Raw genomic sequence first — 23,196 nt, 5'->3', positions numbered from 1 at the left:
GAACTCACAATATAGTGTATGGTTTTAATCCGCTTTGCTGTATAGAAACCTTTTTTTTTTTTTTTTGTAAGGTAAAATACTTGATTGGGATCATCTAAGACGAAGAGGAAAAACATATTACATACATATTTGTACTCTTGAAAAAAGGTCGATCAAAGTGAAAACAAAACCTTGAAATACACACACACACACACATGTTGGTCTATGTGCTTTACAGGGACTCTCCATAGGCGTAATGGTTTTTATACCGTACAAACCGTATTTTCTATCCCCTTACACTGCCCCTGCCCCTAAACCTACCCATCACAGGAAACATTCTGCATTTTTACTTTCTCAAAAAAACATCATTTAGTATGTTTTTAAGGCCATTTGAATTATGAGGACATTTGATATGTCCTTATAAACCACATTTATAGAGTAATACCAGTGTAATACCCATGTAGTTATACAAATTTGTGTCCTCATAAACCACATAAACAGGCTCACACACACACACACACACACACACACACACACACACACACACACACACACACACACACACACACACACACACACACACACACACACACACACACACACACACACAAACACAATCTCATCTGGTAAAAACACTGTAAATGTCACACGTTGGAAAAAATAAAAGTAGCTACAGTTTTGTGAATAAAACAAATAAAACCTTTTTATTTTAGGAACCAGTAATGGCACATCATTTAAATCTGAGTTAGAAAACAAAAATGTTTTCAATTATGTATTTCTTTGTATATCAATAGCCTTGCACTACAGCTCTGTGAATAAAGCCAACCTTAAAATGTTATTCAAGAAACCAGCAACAGCACAGCCTATATTTGAAAAAGTCTGTATGTATTTTATACAATTTTATTATCATATCTGAATCCCAATAGCATGGTTTTTGCATCACGTATGATAGTAAAACCAACTGAAAGCAGTTCTTTTAAGACCTAATAATAGATCACACTATTTAAATTTGGGATTTAATATTATTATGTTTTTGTTTTTTTAAATGTAATTATGTAATGTAACTAAATTCATTTTTTTTCAACATCTTATTTTTCTTAATAACATTAGCCTACTATTACCAACACGTGTTGTTGAAATGCGACAAAAAGAAGAAGCTAACATAAAATAAAGAAGAAAAAAAAATTGCTACCGTGTTCGTGCTTATTTTTTTTATTTTTTTCTTGTCAGATCTTTCGTTAGAGAAAGTGCAGTAATAACATCAGGATTGGGTAAAACCCAGAATCTGTAAATACCCTAAAAGAAAGAGAAGAGAAAAAAAAAAGAAACAAACTACAACAACCTTCCCTGACTCCCTGGCTAACCAAAAAAAAAATAGAAAACATAAAAACTGGCACCCAATCCCTACAGCCTCTAAACAAAATACACAGTAAATAATAAAGAATACAATAAAGAATTGACTTAAGCGGCACAATTGCCAGCTCATCTTCCGGGTATTTAAAAGGAACGTGGAGCCTCAGATGGCGACTCAAGAAAAAAGGAAAACAAAAGACACAGCAATACGTCTCCCAGATGTAACATCTTGCAAAGCCTTCTTGGGCCCTATCACCAGGCACAAAGTGACACCAGGCGCGTCGCAAATGTTTTTTTGCTAGTTTGAGCCTCACGTAGTTATCATTTTCACATGCAGCATCATGTTGAAATAGCAAATGCAATGACGCCATCTTCGACAGCTTTTGCAAAGATTATTTTTCCACATCCATGCATTGTAAAAAGTGCAGTATAAAATGTAAAAAATTGTGGCTGAAATAAGAGGTTTTTGCTCAGTTTGTGTGTCAAATGTACATTTTCACAAACTTTTCCACTAGCGAGAAATTTGTCGTAATTTAATATTTTCTTTGTTGTCACTAAAGCTCTCTCTGTTTTATTATCGATCATTAAATCGTTATGCTGCCTCAGTCTGTCCAAGATCAGTTTCGTGAGGTACCTTTGTGCACAAATGCTGCCTGCCAGGTCATTGCCTAGTTTTCTTGCTTCTAGCAATGAATCTAGGAAGCTTCAATTTAAAGTAAAAGCAGAAGAGAAACAGACATGATCATAGTAAACAACTACAAATAATTGAATGTCTATTATATTCTGTTCTATTTATTTATTCCAAAGAAATGTGAAATTTTTTAAATGTTAAAGTATTATGCATCGGCTGCTTTCCTTTGGTTCTTCTCCCTCAGTTTCTTGTCTTCGTTCCTCTTGTAATTTTCTCTCTTCAATCTCTGCTCTGACTCTCTCCTCCGTCTCCTTTTCCACTCTCTCAATATCCTCTTGTATTTGTTTCTCCTCTTGTTGTTTTCTCTGCTCTTCTTCCTGTCGTCTGAATATCAGTGCATCTTCGAACATCTGAATACTGTAGTGTCCTCCTCCATTCTGCTCTATCGTTGTGTCAATCTTCTGCAGTAGATCATTCACCTGCTCTCTGTTATTCTGATCTCTGTTGTTGAAGACGTGATATCTGCCTCCACACTCCTGAACTAGATGTCTTAAAGCTTCATTCTCCTCAATGAGTTCCTCTGCAGACTCTCTATCTAGCTGATCTCCATGAGTGAAGAGAATGATGGAGTATTTTACCACTTCTTTACCAAACATCATCTCAATAATCTGAGGAATCTGCTGCTCGTGTTCAGTGAATCTCATTATCAAAGGAAAAACAACGAGAAAAGCGTGCGGTCCAGGACTGGATATATAAACACTTCTCACTATCTCTATCATTAACTCTTCATGATTAATCTGTGTGTCGAATAATCCCGGAGTATCAACTACAGACACAGATCGGCCTGAAACAGTGGCTTGAGCATCTGAACATTCACTGGTTACTGAAATTGTATTTAGTTCGGATCGGAACTCTTTCTGTCCCAGAATTGTGTTCCCAGCAGCACTTTTCCCAACACCAGTTTTTCCCAGAAGAACAATCCGTCTGGATGAGAGATTTTTTGACACTGCAGGACAAAGTAAACAGATCACAGAATCACTGTTTTTACTTTGACACATTGGCAACTGTACCATTTCATTCTGTAGCCTAGAATTAAGCAACAACATTACGTAAGAAATAATGGTGATGCTTTAGATTACAGCCTGAAAAGTAAAGCAAATTTACAGAGTAATTTTCTGTAATTATAGTGTAACTATAAAGTATGTACGTGTAGGTATAAGGGAACAATATGATATATTTGGGGAATAAAGGTGGAACAACAAGGAAAATCAAAATTAGATTTATACTGTAATTATGTTTTAATTAAGGGATAATTATCTATGTAGTTACAGGGTAAGTGTGAATCTGCTGCTGTAAATTAAAGTGGTGTTTGTTCCCCTCTTGTTTCATGTAGTTACAGGGTAAGTGTGAATCTGCTGCTGTAAATTAAAGTGGTGTGTGTTCCCCTCTTGTTTCATGTAGTTACAGGGTAAGTGTGAATCTGCTGCTGTAAATGAAAGTGGTGTGTGTTCCCCTCTTGTTTCATGTAATTACAGGGTAAGTGTGAATCTGCTGCTGTAAATTAAAGTGGTGTGTGCTCCCCTCTTGTTTCATGTAGGTACAGGGTAAGTGTGAATCTGCTGCTGTAAATTAAAGTGGTGTGTGTTCCCCTCTTGTTTCATGTAGGTACAGGGTAAGTGTGAATCTGCTGCTGTAAATTAAAGTGGTGTTTGTTCCCCTCTTGTTTCATGTAGTTACAGGGTAAGTGTGAATCTGCTGCTGTAAATTAAAGTGGTGTTTGTTCCCCTCTTGTTTCATGTAGTTACAGGGTAAGTGTGAATCTGCTGCTGTAAATGAAAGTGGTGTGTGTTCCCCTCTTGTTTCATGTAGTTACAGGGTAAGTGTGAATCTGCTGCTGTAAATTAAAGTGGTGTGTGTTCCCCTCTTGTTTCATGTAGTTACAGGGTAAGTGTGAATCTGCAGCTTTAAATTAAAGTGGTGTTTATTCTACTCTTGTTTCATGTAGTTACAGAGTAAGTGTAAATCTGCTGCTGTAAATTAAAGTGGTATTTGTTCTATTCTTGTTTCATGTAGTTACAGGGTAAGTGTGAATCTGCTGCTGTAAATTAAAGTGTTGTGTGTTCCCCTCTTGTTTCATGTAGTTACAGGGTAAGTGTGAATCTGCTGCTGTAAATTAAAGTGGTGTTTGTTCCCCTCTTGTTTCGTGTAGTTACAGGGTAAGTGTGAATCTGCAGCTGTAAATTAAAGTGGTGTTTGTTCCCCTCTTGTTCCCTGTGTTACAGGGTAAGTGTGAATCTGCAGCTGTAAATTAAAGTGGTGTTTGTTCCCCTCTTGTTCCCTGTGTTACAGGGTAAGTGTGAATCTGCTGCTGTAAATAAAAGTGGTGTTTGTTCTCCTCTTGTTCCCTGTGTTACAGGGTAAGTGTGAATCTGCGGCTGTAAATTAAAGTGTTGTGTGTTCCCCTCTTGTTTCATGTAGTTACAGGGTAAGTGTGAATCTGCAGCTGTAAATTAAAGTGGTGTGTGTTCCCCTCTTGTTTCATGTAGTTACAGGGTAAGTGTGAATCTGCTGCTGTAAATTAAAGTGGTGTTTGTTCTACTCTTGTTTCATGTAGTTACAGGATAAGTGTGAATCTGCTGCTGTAAATTAAAGTGGTATTTGTTCTATTCTTGTTTCATGAGGTTACAGGGTAAGTGTGAATCTGCTGCTGTAAATTAAAGTGGTTTTTGTTCCCCTCTTGTTTCATGTAGTTACAGGGTAAGTGTGAATCTGCTGCTGTAAATTAAAGTGTTGTGTGTTCCCCTCTTGTTTCATGTAGTTACGGGGTAAGTGTGAATCTGCAGCTGTAAATTAAAGTGGTGTTTGTTCTCCTCTTGTTTCGTGTAGTTACAGGGTAAGTGTGAATCTGCTGCTGTAAATTAAAGTGGTGTGTGTTCCCCTCTTGTTTCATGTAGTTACAGGGTAAGTGTGAATCTGCTGCTGTAAATTAAAGTGGTGTTTGTTCCCCTCTTGTTTCATGTAGTTACAGGGTAAGTGTGAATCTGCTGCTGTAAATTAAAGTGGTGTTTCTTCCCCTCTTGTTTCCTGTAGTTACAGGGTAAGTGTGAATCTGCTGCTGTAAATTAAAGTGGTGTTTCTTCCCCTCTTGTTTCCTGTAGTTACAGGGTAAGTGTGAATCTGTGGCTGTAAATTAAAGTGGTGTTTGTTCCCCTCTTGTTTCGTGTAGTTACAGGGTAAGTGTGAATCTGCAGCTGTAAATTAAAGTGGTGTTTGTTCTCCTCTTGTTTCATGTAGTTACAGGGTAAGTGTGAATCTGCAGCTGTAAATTAAAGTGGTGTTTGTTCTCCTCTTGTTTCGTGTAGTTACAGGGTAAGTGTGAATCTGCAGCTGTAAATTAAAGTGGTGTTTGTTCTATTCTTGTTTCATGTAGTTACAGGGTAAGTGTGAATCTGCTGCTGTAAATTAAAGTGTTGTGTGTTCCCCTCTTGTTTCATGTAGTTACAGGGTAAGTGTGAATCTGCTGCTGTAAATTAAAGTGGTGTTCATTCTACTCTTGTTTCATGTAGTTACAGGGTAAGTGTGAATCTGCTGCTGTAAATTAAAGTGGTGTGTGTTCCCCTCTTGTTTCATGTAGTTACAGGGTAAGTGTGAATCTGCTGCTGTAAATTAAAGTGGTGTGTGTTCCCCTCTTGTTTCATGTAATTACAGGGTAAGTGTGAATCTGCTGCTGTAAATTAAAGTGGTGTTCATTCTACTCTTGTTTCATGTAGTTACAGGGTAAGTGTGAATCTGCTGCTGTAAATTAAAGTGGTATTTGTTCTATTCTTGTTTCATGTAGTTACAGGGTAAGTGTGAATCTGCTGCTGTAAATTAAAGTGTTGTGTGTTCCCCTCTTGTTTCATGTAGTTACAGGGTAAGTGTGAATCTGCTGCTGTAAATTAAAGTGTTGTGTGTTCCCCTCTTGTTTCATGTTGTTACAGGGTAAGTGTGAATCTGCTGCTGTAAATTAAAGTGTTGTGTGTTCCCCTCTTGTGTCATGTAGTTACAGGGTAAGTGTGAATCTGCTGCTGTAAATTAAAGTGTTGTGTGTTCCCCTCTTGTTTCATGTAGTTACAGGGTAAGTGTGAATCTGCTGCTGTAAATTAAAGTGTTGTGTGTTCCCCTCTTGTTTCATGTAGTTACAGGGTAAGTGTGAATCTGCTGCTGTAAATTAAAGTGTTGTGTGTTCCCCTCTTGTTTCATGTAGTTACCAGGTAAGTGTAAATCTGTGGCTGAAAATTAAAATGGTGCATGGCCCTGTTTACTGCTTGCCTGGTACCACTCTGTGAAGCTAACTTTAACGGGGAAAAATTATACTAATAAACCCTCACTTGAGTCGGGAAGAGATAGCATCTTCCTGGCTTTGATGATCTGAATTTCTAGGTTACAGAAATTGCACGTGTTTAGGCAGAGCTCATCTTAATGTTTTAAATTATACATTTTGTATTTTTATTTTGCATTTTAGACTTTGTGTTAGTGCTGATAGTCTGGCTTGTGAAATTACTTTTATGCAACAGTTTGTCAGAACATGCCCCCAAACCCCCCTAGCAAGATCCCTTTTGTACACCCCCCCCCCCAAAAAAAAAAAAACACAAAAAAAACAGTGATTTTGTGAAATTAGATTAAAATATGAAATAACTTTTCTATTTGAATGTATTTTTAAATGATTATTTCTGTGGTCAAAGCTGAATTTTCAGTATCATTACTCCAGTCTTCAGTGTCACATGATCCTTCAGAAATCATTCTTATATGAGGATTTGCTGCTAAAGAAACATTTATGATTATTATCAATGTTTAAAACAGTTGTGTAAAAAAAAAAATTCACAAGAACAGCATTTATCTTAAAAATGATCTTTTGTAATAATTTCCTTGACAGTGAAGACTTGAGTAATGATACTGAAAATTCAGGCATTATTTTTTTTAAAATATAAAATAAATGCAGCCTTAGTGCGAATAAGAGACTTGTTCTAAAAAATATTTAAAATCTTATCGAACTTACCGAACAAAAACTTTTGAACGGCAGTGTATGTTGCCATGGAGACGAGTGGAATTTCTCTGGGTTTACAAATCCTTGGGAGCTTTTGGGATAATGTAAGTACACAATTGCATAAAATACATCACACTTTGCAAGTGTTTTTTATTTTATATTTTACTACAAAAATCCTTCCATATTGTTCCTTAATGTACTCATTATTAAAATATCTATATTAACACTGATTTATCTTTAACCAGTAAGCTTTTGATAAAGAGATCTCAGCGCTCTGATTCAAAAATGTAGAATTCCTCAATTATAACTGCAATTTATAAAAATTAATTTATACTTCTTGCACAGGAGATACTTGGTGTTCAAATCTGTGGTTTAAATAAAGAAAGCGCCTATTTGAACATTTTATCTGGCGTTTTCGGAGTTCAAGCGATCAACGGGTGCTCAGCTCTCATTAACCCCGGCGAGAGCAGCCTTTCCTCGGCTAGTCCTTCTTCCGTTTGCCGCTGGCTCTGATGTCTATAGTGGTTAAACATGAGATATAATTTGTCTTGTGTAGATCTTCATATTTTTAGGATGTTTAACTTTACAGAGTTGTATATAGAGCACTGTTGACTGAATTGTTTGCTTTATTAATTGTATAGCTAATTATACATTTTACTTGTATAGGCCTAATGGCTATTATTGATCACACATAAACTGACATGTTTAAAAAAAAAAATCATGTAAACGGAAAGAAGCAGGGTTGTTTTTTGTTTCGTTTTTGCTTTAAATATACATGCATTGAAGATAATCAGGCATTGTCTGAACTTCATTTGTGTGGCTATTAATATGGTTAAGATTTTTTTCAATGAAAAAAAAAAAATTAAAAGGCAGAAACTGGCATTTTATGACATATTTTTGTTTATTGTAGCCTAAAATATAGCTACATATAGCTAGAGATAACCGGAGTGAGAGTCCGCTGAGGGACGCTATCAAGAACGCTGCGGAGTACCGGATTGTGCTCCCCGTCTTCGGGAGTTTGTTCTCCCGAGTCGAACTTGGCAAGCTTGAATTAGGACGCAAGTCACAAGTTCCCAGCTGGCATTTTAACATTGAGCCACTGTTGAATCAACGTCAGGTGCCAGTGTTGGATAACCGTTGAATTTTGTTTAGATTTTGCAAATCTAATCAACGTTGAAATGGCAACATCATTCCAACGTCATGTTTGTCAACATAGGTGAATTTGCCAACATTGAAACAATGTTGATTTTAGTTTAGATTTTGCAAATCTAATCAACGTTGAAATGGCAACGTCATTCCGACGTCATGTTTCTGAACATAGGTGAATTTGCCAACATTGAAACAATATTGATTTTAGTTTAGATTTTGCAAATCTAATCAACGTTCAGATTGCAACGTCTTTCCAATGTCACGTTTCTCAACATAGGTGAATTTGCCAACATTGAAACAATATTGATTTTAGTTTAGATTTTGCAAATCTAATCAACGTTGAAATGGCAACGTCATTCCGACGTCATGTTTCTGAACATAGGTGAATTTGCCAACATTGAAACAATATTGATTTTAGTTTAGATTTTGCAAATCTAATCAACGTTGAAATGGCAACGTCATTCCGACGTCATGTTTCTCAACATAGGTGAATTTGCCAACATTGATTTAAGTTTAGATTTTGCAAATCCAATCAACGTTGAAATTTCAACGTCACTATAAAGTCCTGCTTTTCAACATAGTTTTTGTTAAACAGTTTTCACTGAAGTATTGATGTGTTCAACAGTAGCACCAAACACCTTGAAATGGATACATAAACACTAAGTTTGCAAACACGCACAGTCAGCTTGGAAGAAGCCAATTGGTCAAAGGAAGACCAGGAAGAAGATTAATAAAGACATTTCGCTGACGTAGGAGACATGCTTTATTACATAGCTGCAATTGTGCCAACCTTTGACATCGATTGTACACATGTCAAACTTTTACTTTACACAAAAATTCTGTCATTAAAGGGTTAGTTCACCCAAAAGTGAAATTGAGGTCATTAATGACTCACCCCAATGTCATTCCACACCCGTAAGACCTCCATTCCTCTTCAGAACACAGTTTAAGATATTTTATATTTTAGTCCCAGAGCATTGTGGCGATTCAAATCATTGATTCATGGCTGTTTGAATCTTTATTTGAGGTTTGAAAACAAACGCAGAAGAGAAGACAATGCTGAATAAAGTCGTAGTTTTTGTTATTTTTGGACCCAAATGTATTTTGGATGCTTCAAGAGACTCTAATTAACCCACTGATGTCACATATGGACTACTTTGATGATGTTTTTATTCCCTTTCTAGACATGGACAGTAAAGTGTGCATACTGCATTATGCTCTGGGACTAAAATATAAAATATCTTAAACTGTGTGTGGAGATGAACGGAGGTCTTACAGGTGTGGAACAACATTAGGGGGAGGAGTTAATGACATCAATTTCATTTTTGGGTGATCTAACCCTTTAAATGACTCGCCTTGTCGCTCCACACCCGTAAGACCTTCGTTCATCTTCGGAACACAGTTTAAGGTATTTCATATTTAGTCCAAGAGCTTTCTGTCCCTTCATTGAAAATGTATGTACGGTATACTGTCACTTTTTTTGTTGTTATTTTTGGACCAAAATGTATTTTCATTGCTTTCATTGCAAAAATTCTATCCAACCCACTGATGTCACATATGGACTACTTTGATGATGTTATTAACTTTCTGGTCCTTCTGGACATGGACAGTATACCGTACATACATTTTCAATGGAGGGACAGAAAGCTCGGAGTAAATATAAAATATCTTAAACTGTGTTCTGAAGATGGAGGTCTTACGGGTCTGGAACGACATTAGGGTGAGGAGTAAATGACAGAATTTTCATTTTTGGTGAACTAGCTTTTTTTAACCTTTAAAAAAAACGGCCCAAACATTGGGCAACATTAAACACAGCTGGTTAAGTCTTCCTTTCTTGTTACTTCTTTCTGCTACCGCCACCAGTCCTCTCAGGTGCATATTTCAAGTCTTTGGCCATGTATTCGTCTACTTTCATTGGCTTTAAGCTCAAGACCGCATCTGATGAGAAAAACAAAAAAAAACAGATCAGTATTAGCAAACACTACTCTCTCAAATTAAAATATTTAGCAAATATCAACTTTTGTGGCATTGCCAATGATCAAAGTATATCAATTAGTATTGATCAACATGCAAGGTCATTGATAATCATGTGCTTGAGCGAGCAACAAAAGGCAGTTGGTAGTAACCCTTGCTGCAGGTAGAGAAGTTAGTCTAGAGCCCAGAATGGAGTATTTTATTTATATATATATAAAAGTTTGGACACATTACTATGTGTAATGTTTTTGAAAGAAGTTTCTTCTGCTCATCAAGCCTGCATTTATTTGATCAAAAATACAGAAAAAAATGTAATATTGTGATCTTATTACAATTTAAATATTTGGTTTTCAATTTATTATATGTTAAATTACAATTTATTTCTGTGAAAAGCTGAATTTTCAGGATCATTCCTTCACCGTCACATGATCCTTCAGCAATCATTCTAATATTCTGATTTATTATGAGTGTTGGAAACAGTTCTGCTGCTTAATATATTTGATGAATAAAAGGTTTAAAAGAACTGCATTTATTCAAAATAAAAACATTTTCAAATAATATAAATCTCCTTTACTATCAATTTAACACAGTGTTTCTCAAACTTTTTCAGCCCAAGGACCACTTTATCTTCCAATTTTTTTCTGAGGACCACCTACAGAATCCCACTCTAACACGCCCCCCAAAAAACCAACAAAATAGGAAGGATAAGCTAAATTTAAGTTTAATATGCAACTGTTTCAAGTCAAAAACGAATCATTCAAACATAAATGCAATGATTTGATCAGAAATTATTATATACATTTTATATATAAAAAGTCTTCCACATAAACCTGTATTTAAATTTTACAAAAATGTAACAAAAAAAAGTTAAGGGTTAGTTACTTTCAGATTCAAATAGATGGTTGGGTTAGGTATGGGGACAACTTAACGTTAAAGGAGACTTTCAGGTCCAAATCTCTGGAAAAAAGAAGAAAGAAGAATGTGACGTGCTAAAGATGTATAGATATTGTTATGCCTCTCCCTGATTGGGTAACGGTAGTACAAGACAAAAACATTCAAACTGATCTAATATGTATAACGTTAGCTTCATGGAGCATACACACATACACGCCGGTGGAACGACGGACTTAACGCAGGTAAACTAGTCTGCCCGTAACGTTACACTTAACGGCGGTTCGCGGTTAAACTAGTCTGCCCATACGTCTACACACACACAGATAAGAACGGCGTTTGACGGTTAGCTAGCACTAACTCCGGTTCGCGGTTAAACTAGTCTGCCCATACGTCTACACACACACAGATAAGAACGGGGTTTGACGGTTTAACGTTAGCTAGCACTAACTCCGGTTCGCGGTTAAACTACGTTAGTCTGCCCATATAAACACATAATTAATTAACACAATACGTATATGGACCAGAGTCAGACACACACAACATTTATTTAGCAATTTTCTAGTTATAAAATGTGACTTCAAAAACTTTGCTTACCGTCTGAGCTGTTATGCCCAAATTCAGTCGAATCGGTCCAGGTCAGAACCTGCGAGGCTGACGATGACGACACAGACCCACTTCGCGCACGCGCAAGCAGGTGTTGTGTGGAACCGTCAGAGCCTATTGGCCTTTGTGTGATGGACAGTCGCCGTCCTCCAATCAAGCCATACATCTTGTATTCGTGTGTGTGTGTGGTGTGTGTGTGTCCGTCCATATGTGTGTCTATATATATATATATGTGTGTGTGTGTGTGTGTGTGTATGTTTGTGTGTTATTTTTTTAATTTTAAGCGGTCTGTTAATTTTTTTTCCAGAGCTGTGTAGGATATAGTAGGATATATATATAGCTCTGGAAGAAAAATTAAGAGACCACTTAATATAAAAATTAACTTAATATATACAACTTAATATATAAAAATTAAAATGCACCAGAATGCAGGAAATCACATCTACAAAATTTAAAATTGTATAGGGGAAATGTATATCCCCAGACCCCCACACAAACAGCTCCACATATAATATTTTCACCAGCCGCCACTGCATATATTGTTCTTGTATGGAATGACTAACCAAAATGATCAATCGGACTTGCTGTCAAAGTAAGCCATAAGATGTAGAAAGTGCTCAACAAACGTTTAATTCAGAGTTGATATTTCAACGTTGTATCATTATTCATGTATCAACTCTTTTTCAACAGTTAATTGATCAGCATTGTTTGGACGTTGTTCCAACGTTATTTTTCTACTAAGATATTTCAACAAAATTTTTAAAAGTCATGGTTGTAAAAATAATGTTGATTTGACGTACAACTCAAAACTTGTTGATATTTCTATGTTGAATTCTTAGTGAGTTAACAACACCAATTCAACTATTTGGTGTTCAACGTTGTTTTGACGTTGAAACAATGTTTTTTCATAAACTGACATTATTTCAACTACATTTAAACGTTTAATGTCAGTTGAATGCCAGCTGGGTTCGCGTAGGCCTACTTATTGAGAAAAAGATCATTAAATTATCTTTAATTTCGTATCCTGTAGCCGAGGGAGCGGGGCATTAGACGTGTCATATGAATGAAAAAATAACTATATCAAGTTCATACACGGTTGAATGCTTTAGTACAGTGTATGTGCATTATGCCGCGCAACTGTAGCTTTTCCAGCTAAATAAGTGCGTAATACAGCACTTTTTTCTACTGGGACGCACGCACAATGATGATGAGCTTCTGCCTGCAGCAAAGCACAAACACCTGTTAGAGTAGCCCGGAGAACATTATGCGAAACACCGGAAAACGGTGGAAGAGGGGAATGTGTGTTTTATAAGACCTACTCGTTTTAGCTTTTGAAATGCTAATCCTACCTCCATTGAAATTTACGATATCACGAACATTATCATTAAGTGATAGTATCATTAATAACTTAATAATAGGCCTACAGATTAAAAAAAGACAAATCTTACCCGTATACGCCATTTTATGTTCAACACCCGTATAAAACCGAAAGTAAAGTGGCTGACCGTGACGTAACGATGAAACGGAAAACAAGGCTTTAAAACTCACACAGATTATACATTTGATAAATAAGGAACTGAATGTATTCGATAAAAGTAAGCTAATGAACACTTAGACACGTTGCCTAGTTCAATTGCAGATCTGTGAGTAACAGATGTATTCGATCTCCATTTCACGTTATTTTAAATTAAAACATTTTCTTCCATCTCATTTTGTGGTTGTCTTGGGCTTTTCTTTCTGTCAGTTGATGATCTAATCAACAACTTAAGGTTCAATCAATGGTTCAATAACTCTGAGCACTCTGACTTTGAGTTAGTGCGCACACTACGACTATACTTTTTTTTTTTTTTATCAAGGTAGCTCCGAAATAAGGAAGAATAGGCTAAATTATGACAATTATGAGGCTTTTTTTGGGGTGAAACTAACCTTTTCTGCTTTGCAATGTAAGGTCTGCAGTGCTGTTCTAAATATCTTCACATTTGTATTTCGTTTTGGAACAATCGAGTCTAATTTCAGAAAATGAAGACATGTTTATTTGTTTAAGGTAGCCTACTTTTGTTCTATGTTTGGTATTTTACCTAGGCCTATAGGAAGTGCTATGCCTAAATGAACAGGTTGCTATAACATTTATATTCGTTGGTGTCCCCAAACATAGTGTGCTTTGTCTAGAGTAGTTAAAATCATTTCCTACTCCATTTTGTATTTGCTCCGCCTTTCGCCAGTCTCAGAAACGAAAGTATAGCCTACAGACAGGCAGTTCGAGTCCGATCGAAAAATTCATACCATCCCAGAGTTCTTCTTCCGTGAGGTAAGTTTGGAAGAAGACTGAATTCGAGTTATCTCTAATATTTGATGTTGTGTAAATTGCTGTTTTAATAAGCTGACTAATTTCAGCTGTGTATCAGGTTTTCAAGCGCGAGACTTCTGTTTAAGTAGGCTAATAATTATTAATTTTGTGTTGTTGTTGTTAATATAACTATTAAATATGCCAATAAAATATCACATTTTTTATTTATTTTATTTTACTTAAAGTAACCACTTATTTCCAGGGACTAAAATCTAATTTAAAAACATGACTATCCTATTTAAAAATAAATAAATAAATAAATAAATAAATAAATAAATAAATAAATAAATAAATAAAAGGATTGTGGAAGTTTTTAGAGCGAAAAAAAAGAGAAGATATTGCAAATTACAACTAGATGCTATTGTTTAGATATAGTCTGTGGTTTTGACATTGAACTTCCTTGTTACGTGTCTTCATTTAATCCACATAGCCTACAGGTAATCGGGCACCGGGCATTTTCCCGGTGGGCCGACGCACTTTGGGCCGATGATCCTATGAATTAAGGACAAAGCTTTTTTTTCTCTTTAAATGTTTTATGAGCTTTTAATATAAATATGTATACATTAGATGTGTTAACTCTAAAATATTAATAAATATTTTAAAGGAGTAGTTCATAAAATAAAATAAAAATTAATAATTTAATTAATTAATTAATTAATACACTCTAAAAAATGCTGGGTTAAAAACAACCCAAGTTGGGTTGAAAATGCACCGACCCAACAATTGAGTTGTTTTAACCCAATGGTTGAGTTGTTCTTACCCAGCAATTGGGTTGTCTTAAGCAACATTTAACCCAACCACTGGGTTAAAACAACTCAACCACTGGGTTAAAACAACTCAACCACTGGGTTAAAACAACTCAATTGTTGGGTCGGTGCATTTTCAACCCAACTTGGGTTGTTTTTAACCCAGCATTTTTTAGAGTGTAGCCAAATTACACACATTAAAATGTTACTTTGGCCAAATTCCCCAACACATCAACGTTGATCACATTTAGAAAAAAAAAAAAAAAAAAAATGGAGGAGGACAAGGCCGAAATGAGGAACAGAGACTATTAATGTATTGCTTATCTGGGTCTTCATTTGCAGTCAATACCTCACTTCCCGATCTGAGTCGCTCACTCATCCCATGACATCGGGTTTGAGTCCTTCGTTCTTTTGTCACGTAACTGTATGTTTTTATTGTTATTTTTACTTTTTCAAAGTTATTTTCCCCATCATACAGATAAAGTTTAAAACACTACTCTTTATTACCACGTCATGGAAAAGAACCATCATGACAGAAATTCCCAAAAAATATACATTTTAAAAATTATAAATTGTAAAAAATAAAATAAAATAAAAATTAGACCATAAACGCATCATGTAAATAACTGACTATGCACTTATTTGTAAGGAAGTTTGGTTATTATTAACTAATTCTATGTTCAAATACAGCTCTCACATCACGTGACAAATGACGAGACTCAGTGGGGTCGAACCCGAAGACTCGAGAGGTGAACTAATCATTTCTCTCTCCGGTACCGACAGCATTGCCTCTATGGGGCTGTTATGGCCAGCTCGTTTCAAGCCGCAACATAAAATAGGGATCAAACCATAGGCGTAATTTGCTGGTGGGGTGGGTGGGACATGTCCCCACCACTTTTTGAAACATCTTGCTGCACGGGTGAACCTAACTAATACAAACAAAACATCTCTGGTTAACTAGAAGAGCATCATTTCGTTAGTGTGTTAAATAAGAGGCGTTCTGGCACTCGTTGCCGCTGTTATCAGTGGATTTCTCTTGTGCTCGTGCATACTTCACACAGACGAGCGCTTTAATATATCGCTTAACGCCGTTGTAGAGACTTTTTTTTTTTTGTTCCGGTGAAATCACGAAAACAAAATGCACAAAGTTGTCCCTGCTCTTGAAATAACAACTCATGATTTTTGGTTTAGATGCGAAAATTAACATGAGATCTACAGTGAGGAAAATAAGTATTTGAACACCCTGTTATTTTGCAAGTTCTCCCACTTAGAAATCATGGATCTGAAATTGTCATCGTAGGTGCATGGCCACTGTGAGAGACATAATCTAAAAAAAAAAAAAAAAAATTTGTTTTACTGTTTATTTGTATGATACAGCTGCAAATAAGTATTTGAACACCTGAGAAATTCAATGTTATTATTTGGTACAGTAGCCTTTGTTTGCAATTACAAAGGTTAAACATTTCCTGTAGTTGTTTACCATGTTTGCACACACCGCAGGAGGGATTTTGGCCCACTCCTCTACACAGATCATCTCTAGATCAGTTAGGTTTCTGGCCTGTCACTGAGAAACACAGAGTTTGAGCTCCCTCAAAAGATTCTCTATTGGGTTCAGGTTTGGAGACTGGCTAGGCCCCGCCAGAACCTTGATATGCTTCTTACAGAGCCACTCCTTGGTTATCCTGGCTGTGTGCTTTGGGTCATTGTCATGTTGGAAGACCCAGCCTCGACCCATCTTCAATGCTCTAACTGAGGGAAGGAGGTCGTTCCCCAAAATCTTGCAATACATGGCCCAGTCATCCTCTCCTTAATACAGTGCAGTCGCCCTGTCCCATGTGCAGAAAAATACCCCCAAAGACACAATCTCTGTGCTCATTGTTTGGGCTGCGCTACGCTGAAGCAGCCTTCGTGTATGGCTTGTGTATGGCCAAACATGCAAATTCTGCTCACCAGATTCTTTGCATTTCACTGGCCTTTTTTAAACAACTCGGAGGTAATTTGTGCTTTCAAGAGCAACCCCAATCTATTGTTTACACACGTCTCCATGCCATCCTTCAGGGAATAGGGGTTACTGTAACTGAGACAATCTCCAGCTTTCCCACAAACCTCTATAGGACAAGCATTTTGGAAAAGATGGATATATTATAACTGTTGATTTCTACACTGAAAAAAATTTGGAGTGAAATTTACTTAAAAAAAGCTAGGCAACTTTTTCCACACAGAAAGTGCTTGTAATCTTTACTCTGGCTATTTCTAAGTAATATTTACTTACTAGAACCACTTATTTTTTATGTAAAATACACAAGTAAATAACAATTTGCACTTAGTAAATTTTACTGCTGTGATATCAAGTACACATTACTTGCCAGTATCAAGTAAAATGTACTTAACTATAAATGTAACATTTGCAAAGACATTAAGTTATTGTTACTTAATTATATTTAACTTAGCAGGTTGTATTTATTAAAAGTAATCAAGTACATTTAATTTTAAAAGGTGACATGCTTCATGCCACAATGCATTCTGGGAGCCATGGATGAGTTTTGTATGATGCACCCAGAATGCATTGTGGCATGAAGCATGTCACCTTTGTTGAGATTCTTAGGCTGAATCTTGATGTCTGTGTGTAAGTTAATCTCGCAGGAGTTAAAAGTGCTTTGTGTGCAGTCTGTTATAAAACGTATTCAACTTTTCTGGTTAAAACCGTGCTGGATCTTTTCTAGAATAAAACAAGGTTAATATATTGCTCATATTCAGTCATAAGATCAGTGAATTAAGCCACTACACAATGATCACATTCTGATCATTTACATTTACATTTATGCATTTAGCAGACGCTTTTATCCAAAGCGACTTACATAGCATTCAAGGTACACATTGTTACATTATTGTCAGTTCTTGCTTTCCCTGGGAATCGAACCCATGACCTTGGCGTTGCTTAGCGCCATGCTCTACTGGTTGAGCTACAGGAAAGATCATCAAGCAGCCAACAGCATCTGATTGTGTTTTCTCTGCTTTTCTTGCCATAGCAAACCCAGATACAGCAATGAGAGAAACACTTACATTAAAAAGTCAACAAACTGCCCAACTAAAGAATACACTAATCGCCATAATGGTGACATAAAAATACTCTATAAATTCTCAATAAGAGCTTATGTAGCTTTAGCTACCGTTATTGTGATTAAAACTCACGTTCAGTTAAATGCCAAAACTTATTGAGAATAAGTCAGCCACATAAAAGCAACATCCCAAAATGACCGTCTCTGCCACCACTGAACAAGTGGGATCTTTTTGTAAAAAAAAAAAACTATGTGCATTTTCAAATGCACTTTGCTTTTCAGATTAAAATGTACTTATTATGTTTAGGTGAATGTGCTGTGACTATAAAACATTACATAGTATTTGTAAATACATTATCAAATTTACTCTTCTCAGTTAATTTATTTCATGAATAAATTGTGTAAATTTTACATAAGATATATAGTTCCAACTTAATCTTGATTTTACAATGTATAAATTACATGAATTAATGTAATAGATTTTACCGTACCACAAAGTCATTATTTTCAGTGTACAATATATACTGAACAGCGTGTTTTATAACCTTATTGCATCATATTTTATCACATCTGTGATATGAGTTTCACATGTGCATTTTTGTCTTATAACACTTTTCATCTTTAGTGCACAACTTAAAAATGGAACAAATACAAAAAAGTCTGAATTTGGTCTTGTTGGGAAGAACAGGAGCTGGGAAAAGTTCATCAGGAAACACAATACTGGGAAAAAAAGCTTTTATATCAAAGAAAAGCTCCAACGCTGTCACAAAAGATGTTGCTGTTGAATCTGGAACAGTTGGTCAATTTCAAATCAATGTTTATGACACGCCAGGATTATATGACACCGATATCAATGAAGAGGAGATTCAACAGACACTTGAAGAGGTTTTTCAGAAATGTGAATCTGGTCCCTGTGTGTTTCTGATGGTCATCAAAGCTGAAAAATTCCCTGAAAAAGAGAAAGAAATGGCAGAGAAGATTGAGAAGCTCTTGGGAGAAAAGCGGCTGAAGAAAACCTGGATTCTCTTGACCAAAGGAGACGAACTGGACGAAGAAAACATGACCATAAAAGAATTCCTAGATGACACTGAACCACTGAAGAAACTCGTTCAGAAATATGAACAGAGATATCATGTGTTCAACAACAAAGCAAAAGGAGCAACACTTGCTGAGCAAGTCCGAACACTGCTTATAAAAATACTTAAGACATATTCTGCCACATTGGGTGAGTATACCAATATTAAATATTCCAGACACTGTTAAATCTCAATTCTTTGCGGTGAGTGTGTTAAAATGTAATTAATTTTGTTGTTTTCGTTGTTTCTATATTATACATAAGAAGATGTAGCAGAGATACTGAAGCAGGATCCACTGAGGAGAAAAATAGCAAAAGACATTGAACCAGACACTCCTGCTGACAATCTCCCATCCAGACAGATTGTTCTTCTGGGTAAAAGTGGAGTTGGGAAGAGTGCAACTGGAAACACAATACTGGGACAGAAAGAGTTTGTATCAGTGGGGAGTGCAAGTTCAGTAACCCGTGGATGTTCAAAGGAATGTGCCACTGTTTCAGGCAGATCTGTGTCTGTAGTTGATACTCCTGGATTCTTTGACACACAGATGACACGGGAGGAGTTAGCTGTGGAGATAGCCAAAAGTGTTTATATATCCAGTCCTGGTCCGCACGCTTTTCTCATTGCTCTGCGTGTAAATGACAGATTCACTGAACAGGAGCAGCAGATTCCTCAGCTCATTGAGATAATGTTTGGTAAAGAAGTACTAAAATACTCCATCATTCTCTTCACTAATGGAGATCAGCTAGAAGACGAGACCATAGAGGAACTCGTTGATAAGAACAGTAAATTAAAAGATCTAGTTGATCAGTGTGGAGGCAGATATCACGTCTTCAACAACAGAGATCAGAATAACAGAGAGCAGGTGAATGATCTACTGCAGAAGATTGACACAATGATAGAGCAGAATGGAGGAGGACACTACAGTAATGAGATATACGAAGATGCTCAGAGATTCAGACGAGAGGAAGAAGAGGAGAGAAAACAACAAGAGGAGAAACAAAGACAAGAGGAACTTGAGGGAGTGGAAAAGGCGACAGAGGAGAGAGTCAGAGCAGAGGAGGAAGAGAAACAAAAACAAGATAGAGTGAAAAAGGAGGCAGACAAAAACAGTGGATTTAATCAGTTTTTTTTAAAGCATCAAAACTATTTTCATATGGCAGCTATTGCAGTTGGCATTGCTTGTGGTGGAGCTGTTGGTGGAGCTGTTGGTGGAGCTGTTGTTGCTAAAGCTGTTATCATTGGAGCTGTTGCTAAAACTGCTGTTGTTGGTGGTGGAGCTGTTGTTGGTGGAGCTGTTGGTGGAGCAGTTGGACACGTTGTTTCTGCAAGAAATGCTGCTGGAACCACCGGTTGACTTAATCATTGACTTCCATCCAGCTTTAATCCATCCATCCTTCAAACTGCTTATCCTATGTAGTGCTGTGTCATTCTGGAGCCATTAGGGCCGTAGGCAGGATTGTATAACCAGTCTAAAGAGATAGAGATGTTGTTTGTTTTTTTTTAAATAATAATTTGATGTAAAATCACAGCATGGTTGTCACATCTGTTCTGTGTCTGGCACTCTGTGTGACTTTTATGTTGAAGTTTAGTTGTGGATTGTTTCTGTGTCCTGTTCCTGTAGTATTTCATAGTTTATTGTAGTTTTTCATCATTATTAGTTTTCCCCAGTTGTTTTTCCTTATTAGCCATGTAGCGTATGGAGTTTCTTTCACCGGGATCATTAATGAGTCATTGCTGATGTTTATGGTGGATAGCTTTTAGCCACATATAAATTAGGGGCCCGATGCCGATGAGTCTGGGGAAGTTGACACCTTAGACAGCTTTGTGACCTAGCTGAAGTAGAACATGCAACACCTTTGGAGGACTCTGACCACTTCAATCAGATTCTAATCTGATTCCATGACCCCCCTCTCTCAGACAGAGAGGGACAGGAGACTTTCCAATACACACACATACATTTACACACACACTTCTTTATGCAGCCTTCAATTAAACTATTCCAGAATGTGTATGTATACGCATCCCTGTGTGTATGTATGCTCCCTATATCATACCAACATAGTCATGATGTATAAACAATATTAGTTCATTTTAAATGCTTGTATTCCGGTGTAAGAATGTATCTCTGCTCCTCTCTCTTTTTCTTAATCAACGATGCACAGAATAGGATTATGAAATGTATCATTAGTACGTTTAGCAAACTTGGAAGTAAAACTGTATAAACTCGACAACCTTTACGACACCTGATAAAACATGCAAAGTGGGTCGTAAACAGAGACAAAGATAATTTTTCCCGCTCAGAATTCACCCTCTGGATTGGGTAAGCTATCCCAGAAGGGGTGTGGATTAATTGTCTTAAAAGACAAGTGGAAACATTTCTTTGGGTTTTCTCTACTCGTCCTCGGACCTTTCCTCCCGTCCTCTAAAGCCGGCTCACCCCTCGCCATGAGGCTTCGGCCCTGGCTTGGAGGTGAAGTCATGTCGGTTGTTTCCTTTGAAGTCACCGCGACAAAGGCGGACAGCCACTGAGCACCATCTCAACGGTCAAGGAACTTCCACAACTTCGAAGGAGACCTTTCTCTCCTTTTGGCAACATTCACTTTCAAACTACCTTCAAACTTCCCTCTGATCGGAGACCCGATCATTTTGAAGAACTGAGAGAGAGCACTCCAGCTCACAGAACACTCGGAGAGGACTCACATGCATTCTTTTATACTCAACACAAAGCAACCCATGCAAGTATAAATTCCATCGAAATTTAGATGCGTTTAAGACTAGTAACGCTAGATAAAAGCGTCTGCCAAATGCGTAAATGTATTCTGAAATGATTTAATATATATATTCGTTAATTGCAATCCATTGTTGTTAACCAAATTTATATTGCTTAAATACCTAGGTTAGGTATGTCCTATTGGGTGATTTGAAGATGTATAGTTTGATCATAACCAGTTATGATTAATAATAAATACTTAAATATGAATACCCATAGTTCCCTATTGAGCTAATTTAATTTATTATTATATGTAGCCCAGTCGCTACAACCACTTTGGTGTCATGCAGGTGTGTGCTGTTCTCTGTTCTCTGTTCCCTGTGTTTTTGTAATTTGTTCCTGATTTATGTTTGATTGTTTATCTTCATTAAAATTTGCGGAAAAATGTATCCTCATATGATTTGAGTTCAAATTCACTTTCATTTTTGTTGTAGCTGTCCCAGTTTATGTGAGAGTTAACTGAGGGTCTGATTCTTGTTAAAAGTGTTTTACTCATTCAGTCTGGCTTCCAGAGATTGAACATGCATCTGTTAAACACTTTTTATCAATGACCTGATTATCAAAGCCTAAGTATAACTGCCTGCTCGTAGAATTTGGACATGAGACAATACATTTAAATGATGTTTTTTAAACGTCGTTCAGGAGGAACACAACAAAATAAGTATCATCAATAAGTGTCATCAGCTGTCTACAATCAGTAATCAACATATCTACACCATTAAAAATAAAGGTGCCAGAAAGAACCAAAAATGGGGTTTCACAGTGATGCCATAGAAGAACCATTTTTGGTTCCCAAAGAACCGTTTTGTGAAAGAATAATTTTTTTCTAACCATTTTATAGTCTAAAGAACCTTTTTGCAATGGAAAGGTTATTAATGGAACCATACACCCTGCCAAAGAACCATTTAAGAACCTTTATTTTTAAGAGTGTACCCTATCAGCATGAATACTCTGTGTTCTGGCCAAATAAAAGCTCAGAGCCCTTTCTCGGACAGCGCGCCAAATATGTTTACCAACTTAATCTATCTGACTTATTTGTAAGTAAGTGTGAACTCGTGAAATGTCCTTATAGTGAGAGTTCTATAAAATAAAATAAGTGGATCTAACGCACTTGATGATTTAGTGTTCATTTCATATTCATTGCATAAAATGTGCAAAAACAAATGAGTCCCCATACCGGGACCAGGGAGACCATGTATGCATCTATATATGGCTTTATTAGACCACCTATCATAATAAAGAGAACACACTAACAAGTTAGGAATCTGTCAATCAAAAACTTGAGGTGTGTGTGTGTGTGTGTGTGTGTGTGGGGTGGGGGGGTGGTAAAAAGATAAAATTGTTTCCCCGTCAGACCGAGACCATTCAGCATACCCTGAGCAAAGTAAGGCTAAGCCAAGATCTCACTATGCATCAGCACCAAATACAGCATTAATGTATAGATGGGACGTAAACTAAAACATTTATTTATTATTTGTATTATATATATATATATATATATATATATATATATATATATATATATATATATATATACAGGTCAGTGATAAAGTTCATTATTTCCCATAATGTAATGATAAAAATGTAAT

General features: G+C 36.5%; 2 protein-coding genes and 1 long non-coding RNA gene across 3 annotated transcripts; 1 reads left to right on the top strand and 2 right to left on the bottom strand.

Moving 5' to 3' along the window:
* Positions 1-1,184: 1,184 nt before the first annotated feature.
* LOC137039971 (GTPase IMAP family member 9-like) lies at positions 1,185-13,089 on the bottom strand. Its single transcript, XM_067415349.1, has 2 exons — positions 13,058-13,089; positions 1,185-2,969 (listed from the first exon to the last, which is right to left on the bottom strand). The coding sequence occupies exons 1-2, from the start codon at positions 13,068-13,070 to the stop codon at positions 2,161-2,163; spliced, it is 822 nt and encodes a 273-aa protein (XP_067271450.1). The 5' UTR covers positions 13,071-13,089; the 3' UTR covers positions 1,185-2,160.
* LOC137039978 (uncharacterized) lies at positions 9,866-11,732 on the bottom strand. The gene is made up of 3 exons (XR_010897792.1): positions 11,601-11,732; positions 10,995-11,069; positions 9,866-10,076 (listed from the first exon to the last, which is right to left on the bottom strand). It is a non-coding gene; the product is annotated as an uncharacterized lncRNA (long non-coding RNA).
* A 762-nt stretch (positions 13,090-13,851) lies between the features above and the next one.
* LOC137039977 (uncharacterized) lies at positions 13,852-21,981 on the top strand. The gene is made up of 3 exons (XM_067415358.1): positions 13,852-13,917; positions 18,387-18,986; positions 19,101-21,981. Exons 2-3 carry the CDS (start codon positions 18,401-18,403, stop codon positions 20,189-20,191), a joined length of 1,677 nt encoding a protein of 558 aa, XP_067271459.1. The 5' UTR covers positions 13,852-13,917; positions 18,387-18,400; the 3' UTR covers positions 20,192-21,981.
* Positions 21,982-23,196: the final 1,215 nt, after the last annotated feature.

The sequence above is a fragment of the Pseudorasbora parva genome, chromosome 14 (assembly GCF_024679245.1).
Source record: "Pseudorasbora parva isolate DD20220531a chromosome 14, ASM2467924v1, whole genome shotgun sequence".
NCBI classification, from domain to species: domain Eukaryota; kingdom Metazoa; phylum Chordata; class Actinopteri; order Cypriniformes; family Gobionidae; genus Pseudorasbora; species Pseudorasbora parva.
Note: the sequence above shows the minus strand (reverse complement) of the source record. Positions and strands in the feature narration are given on the sequence as shown.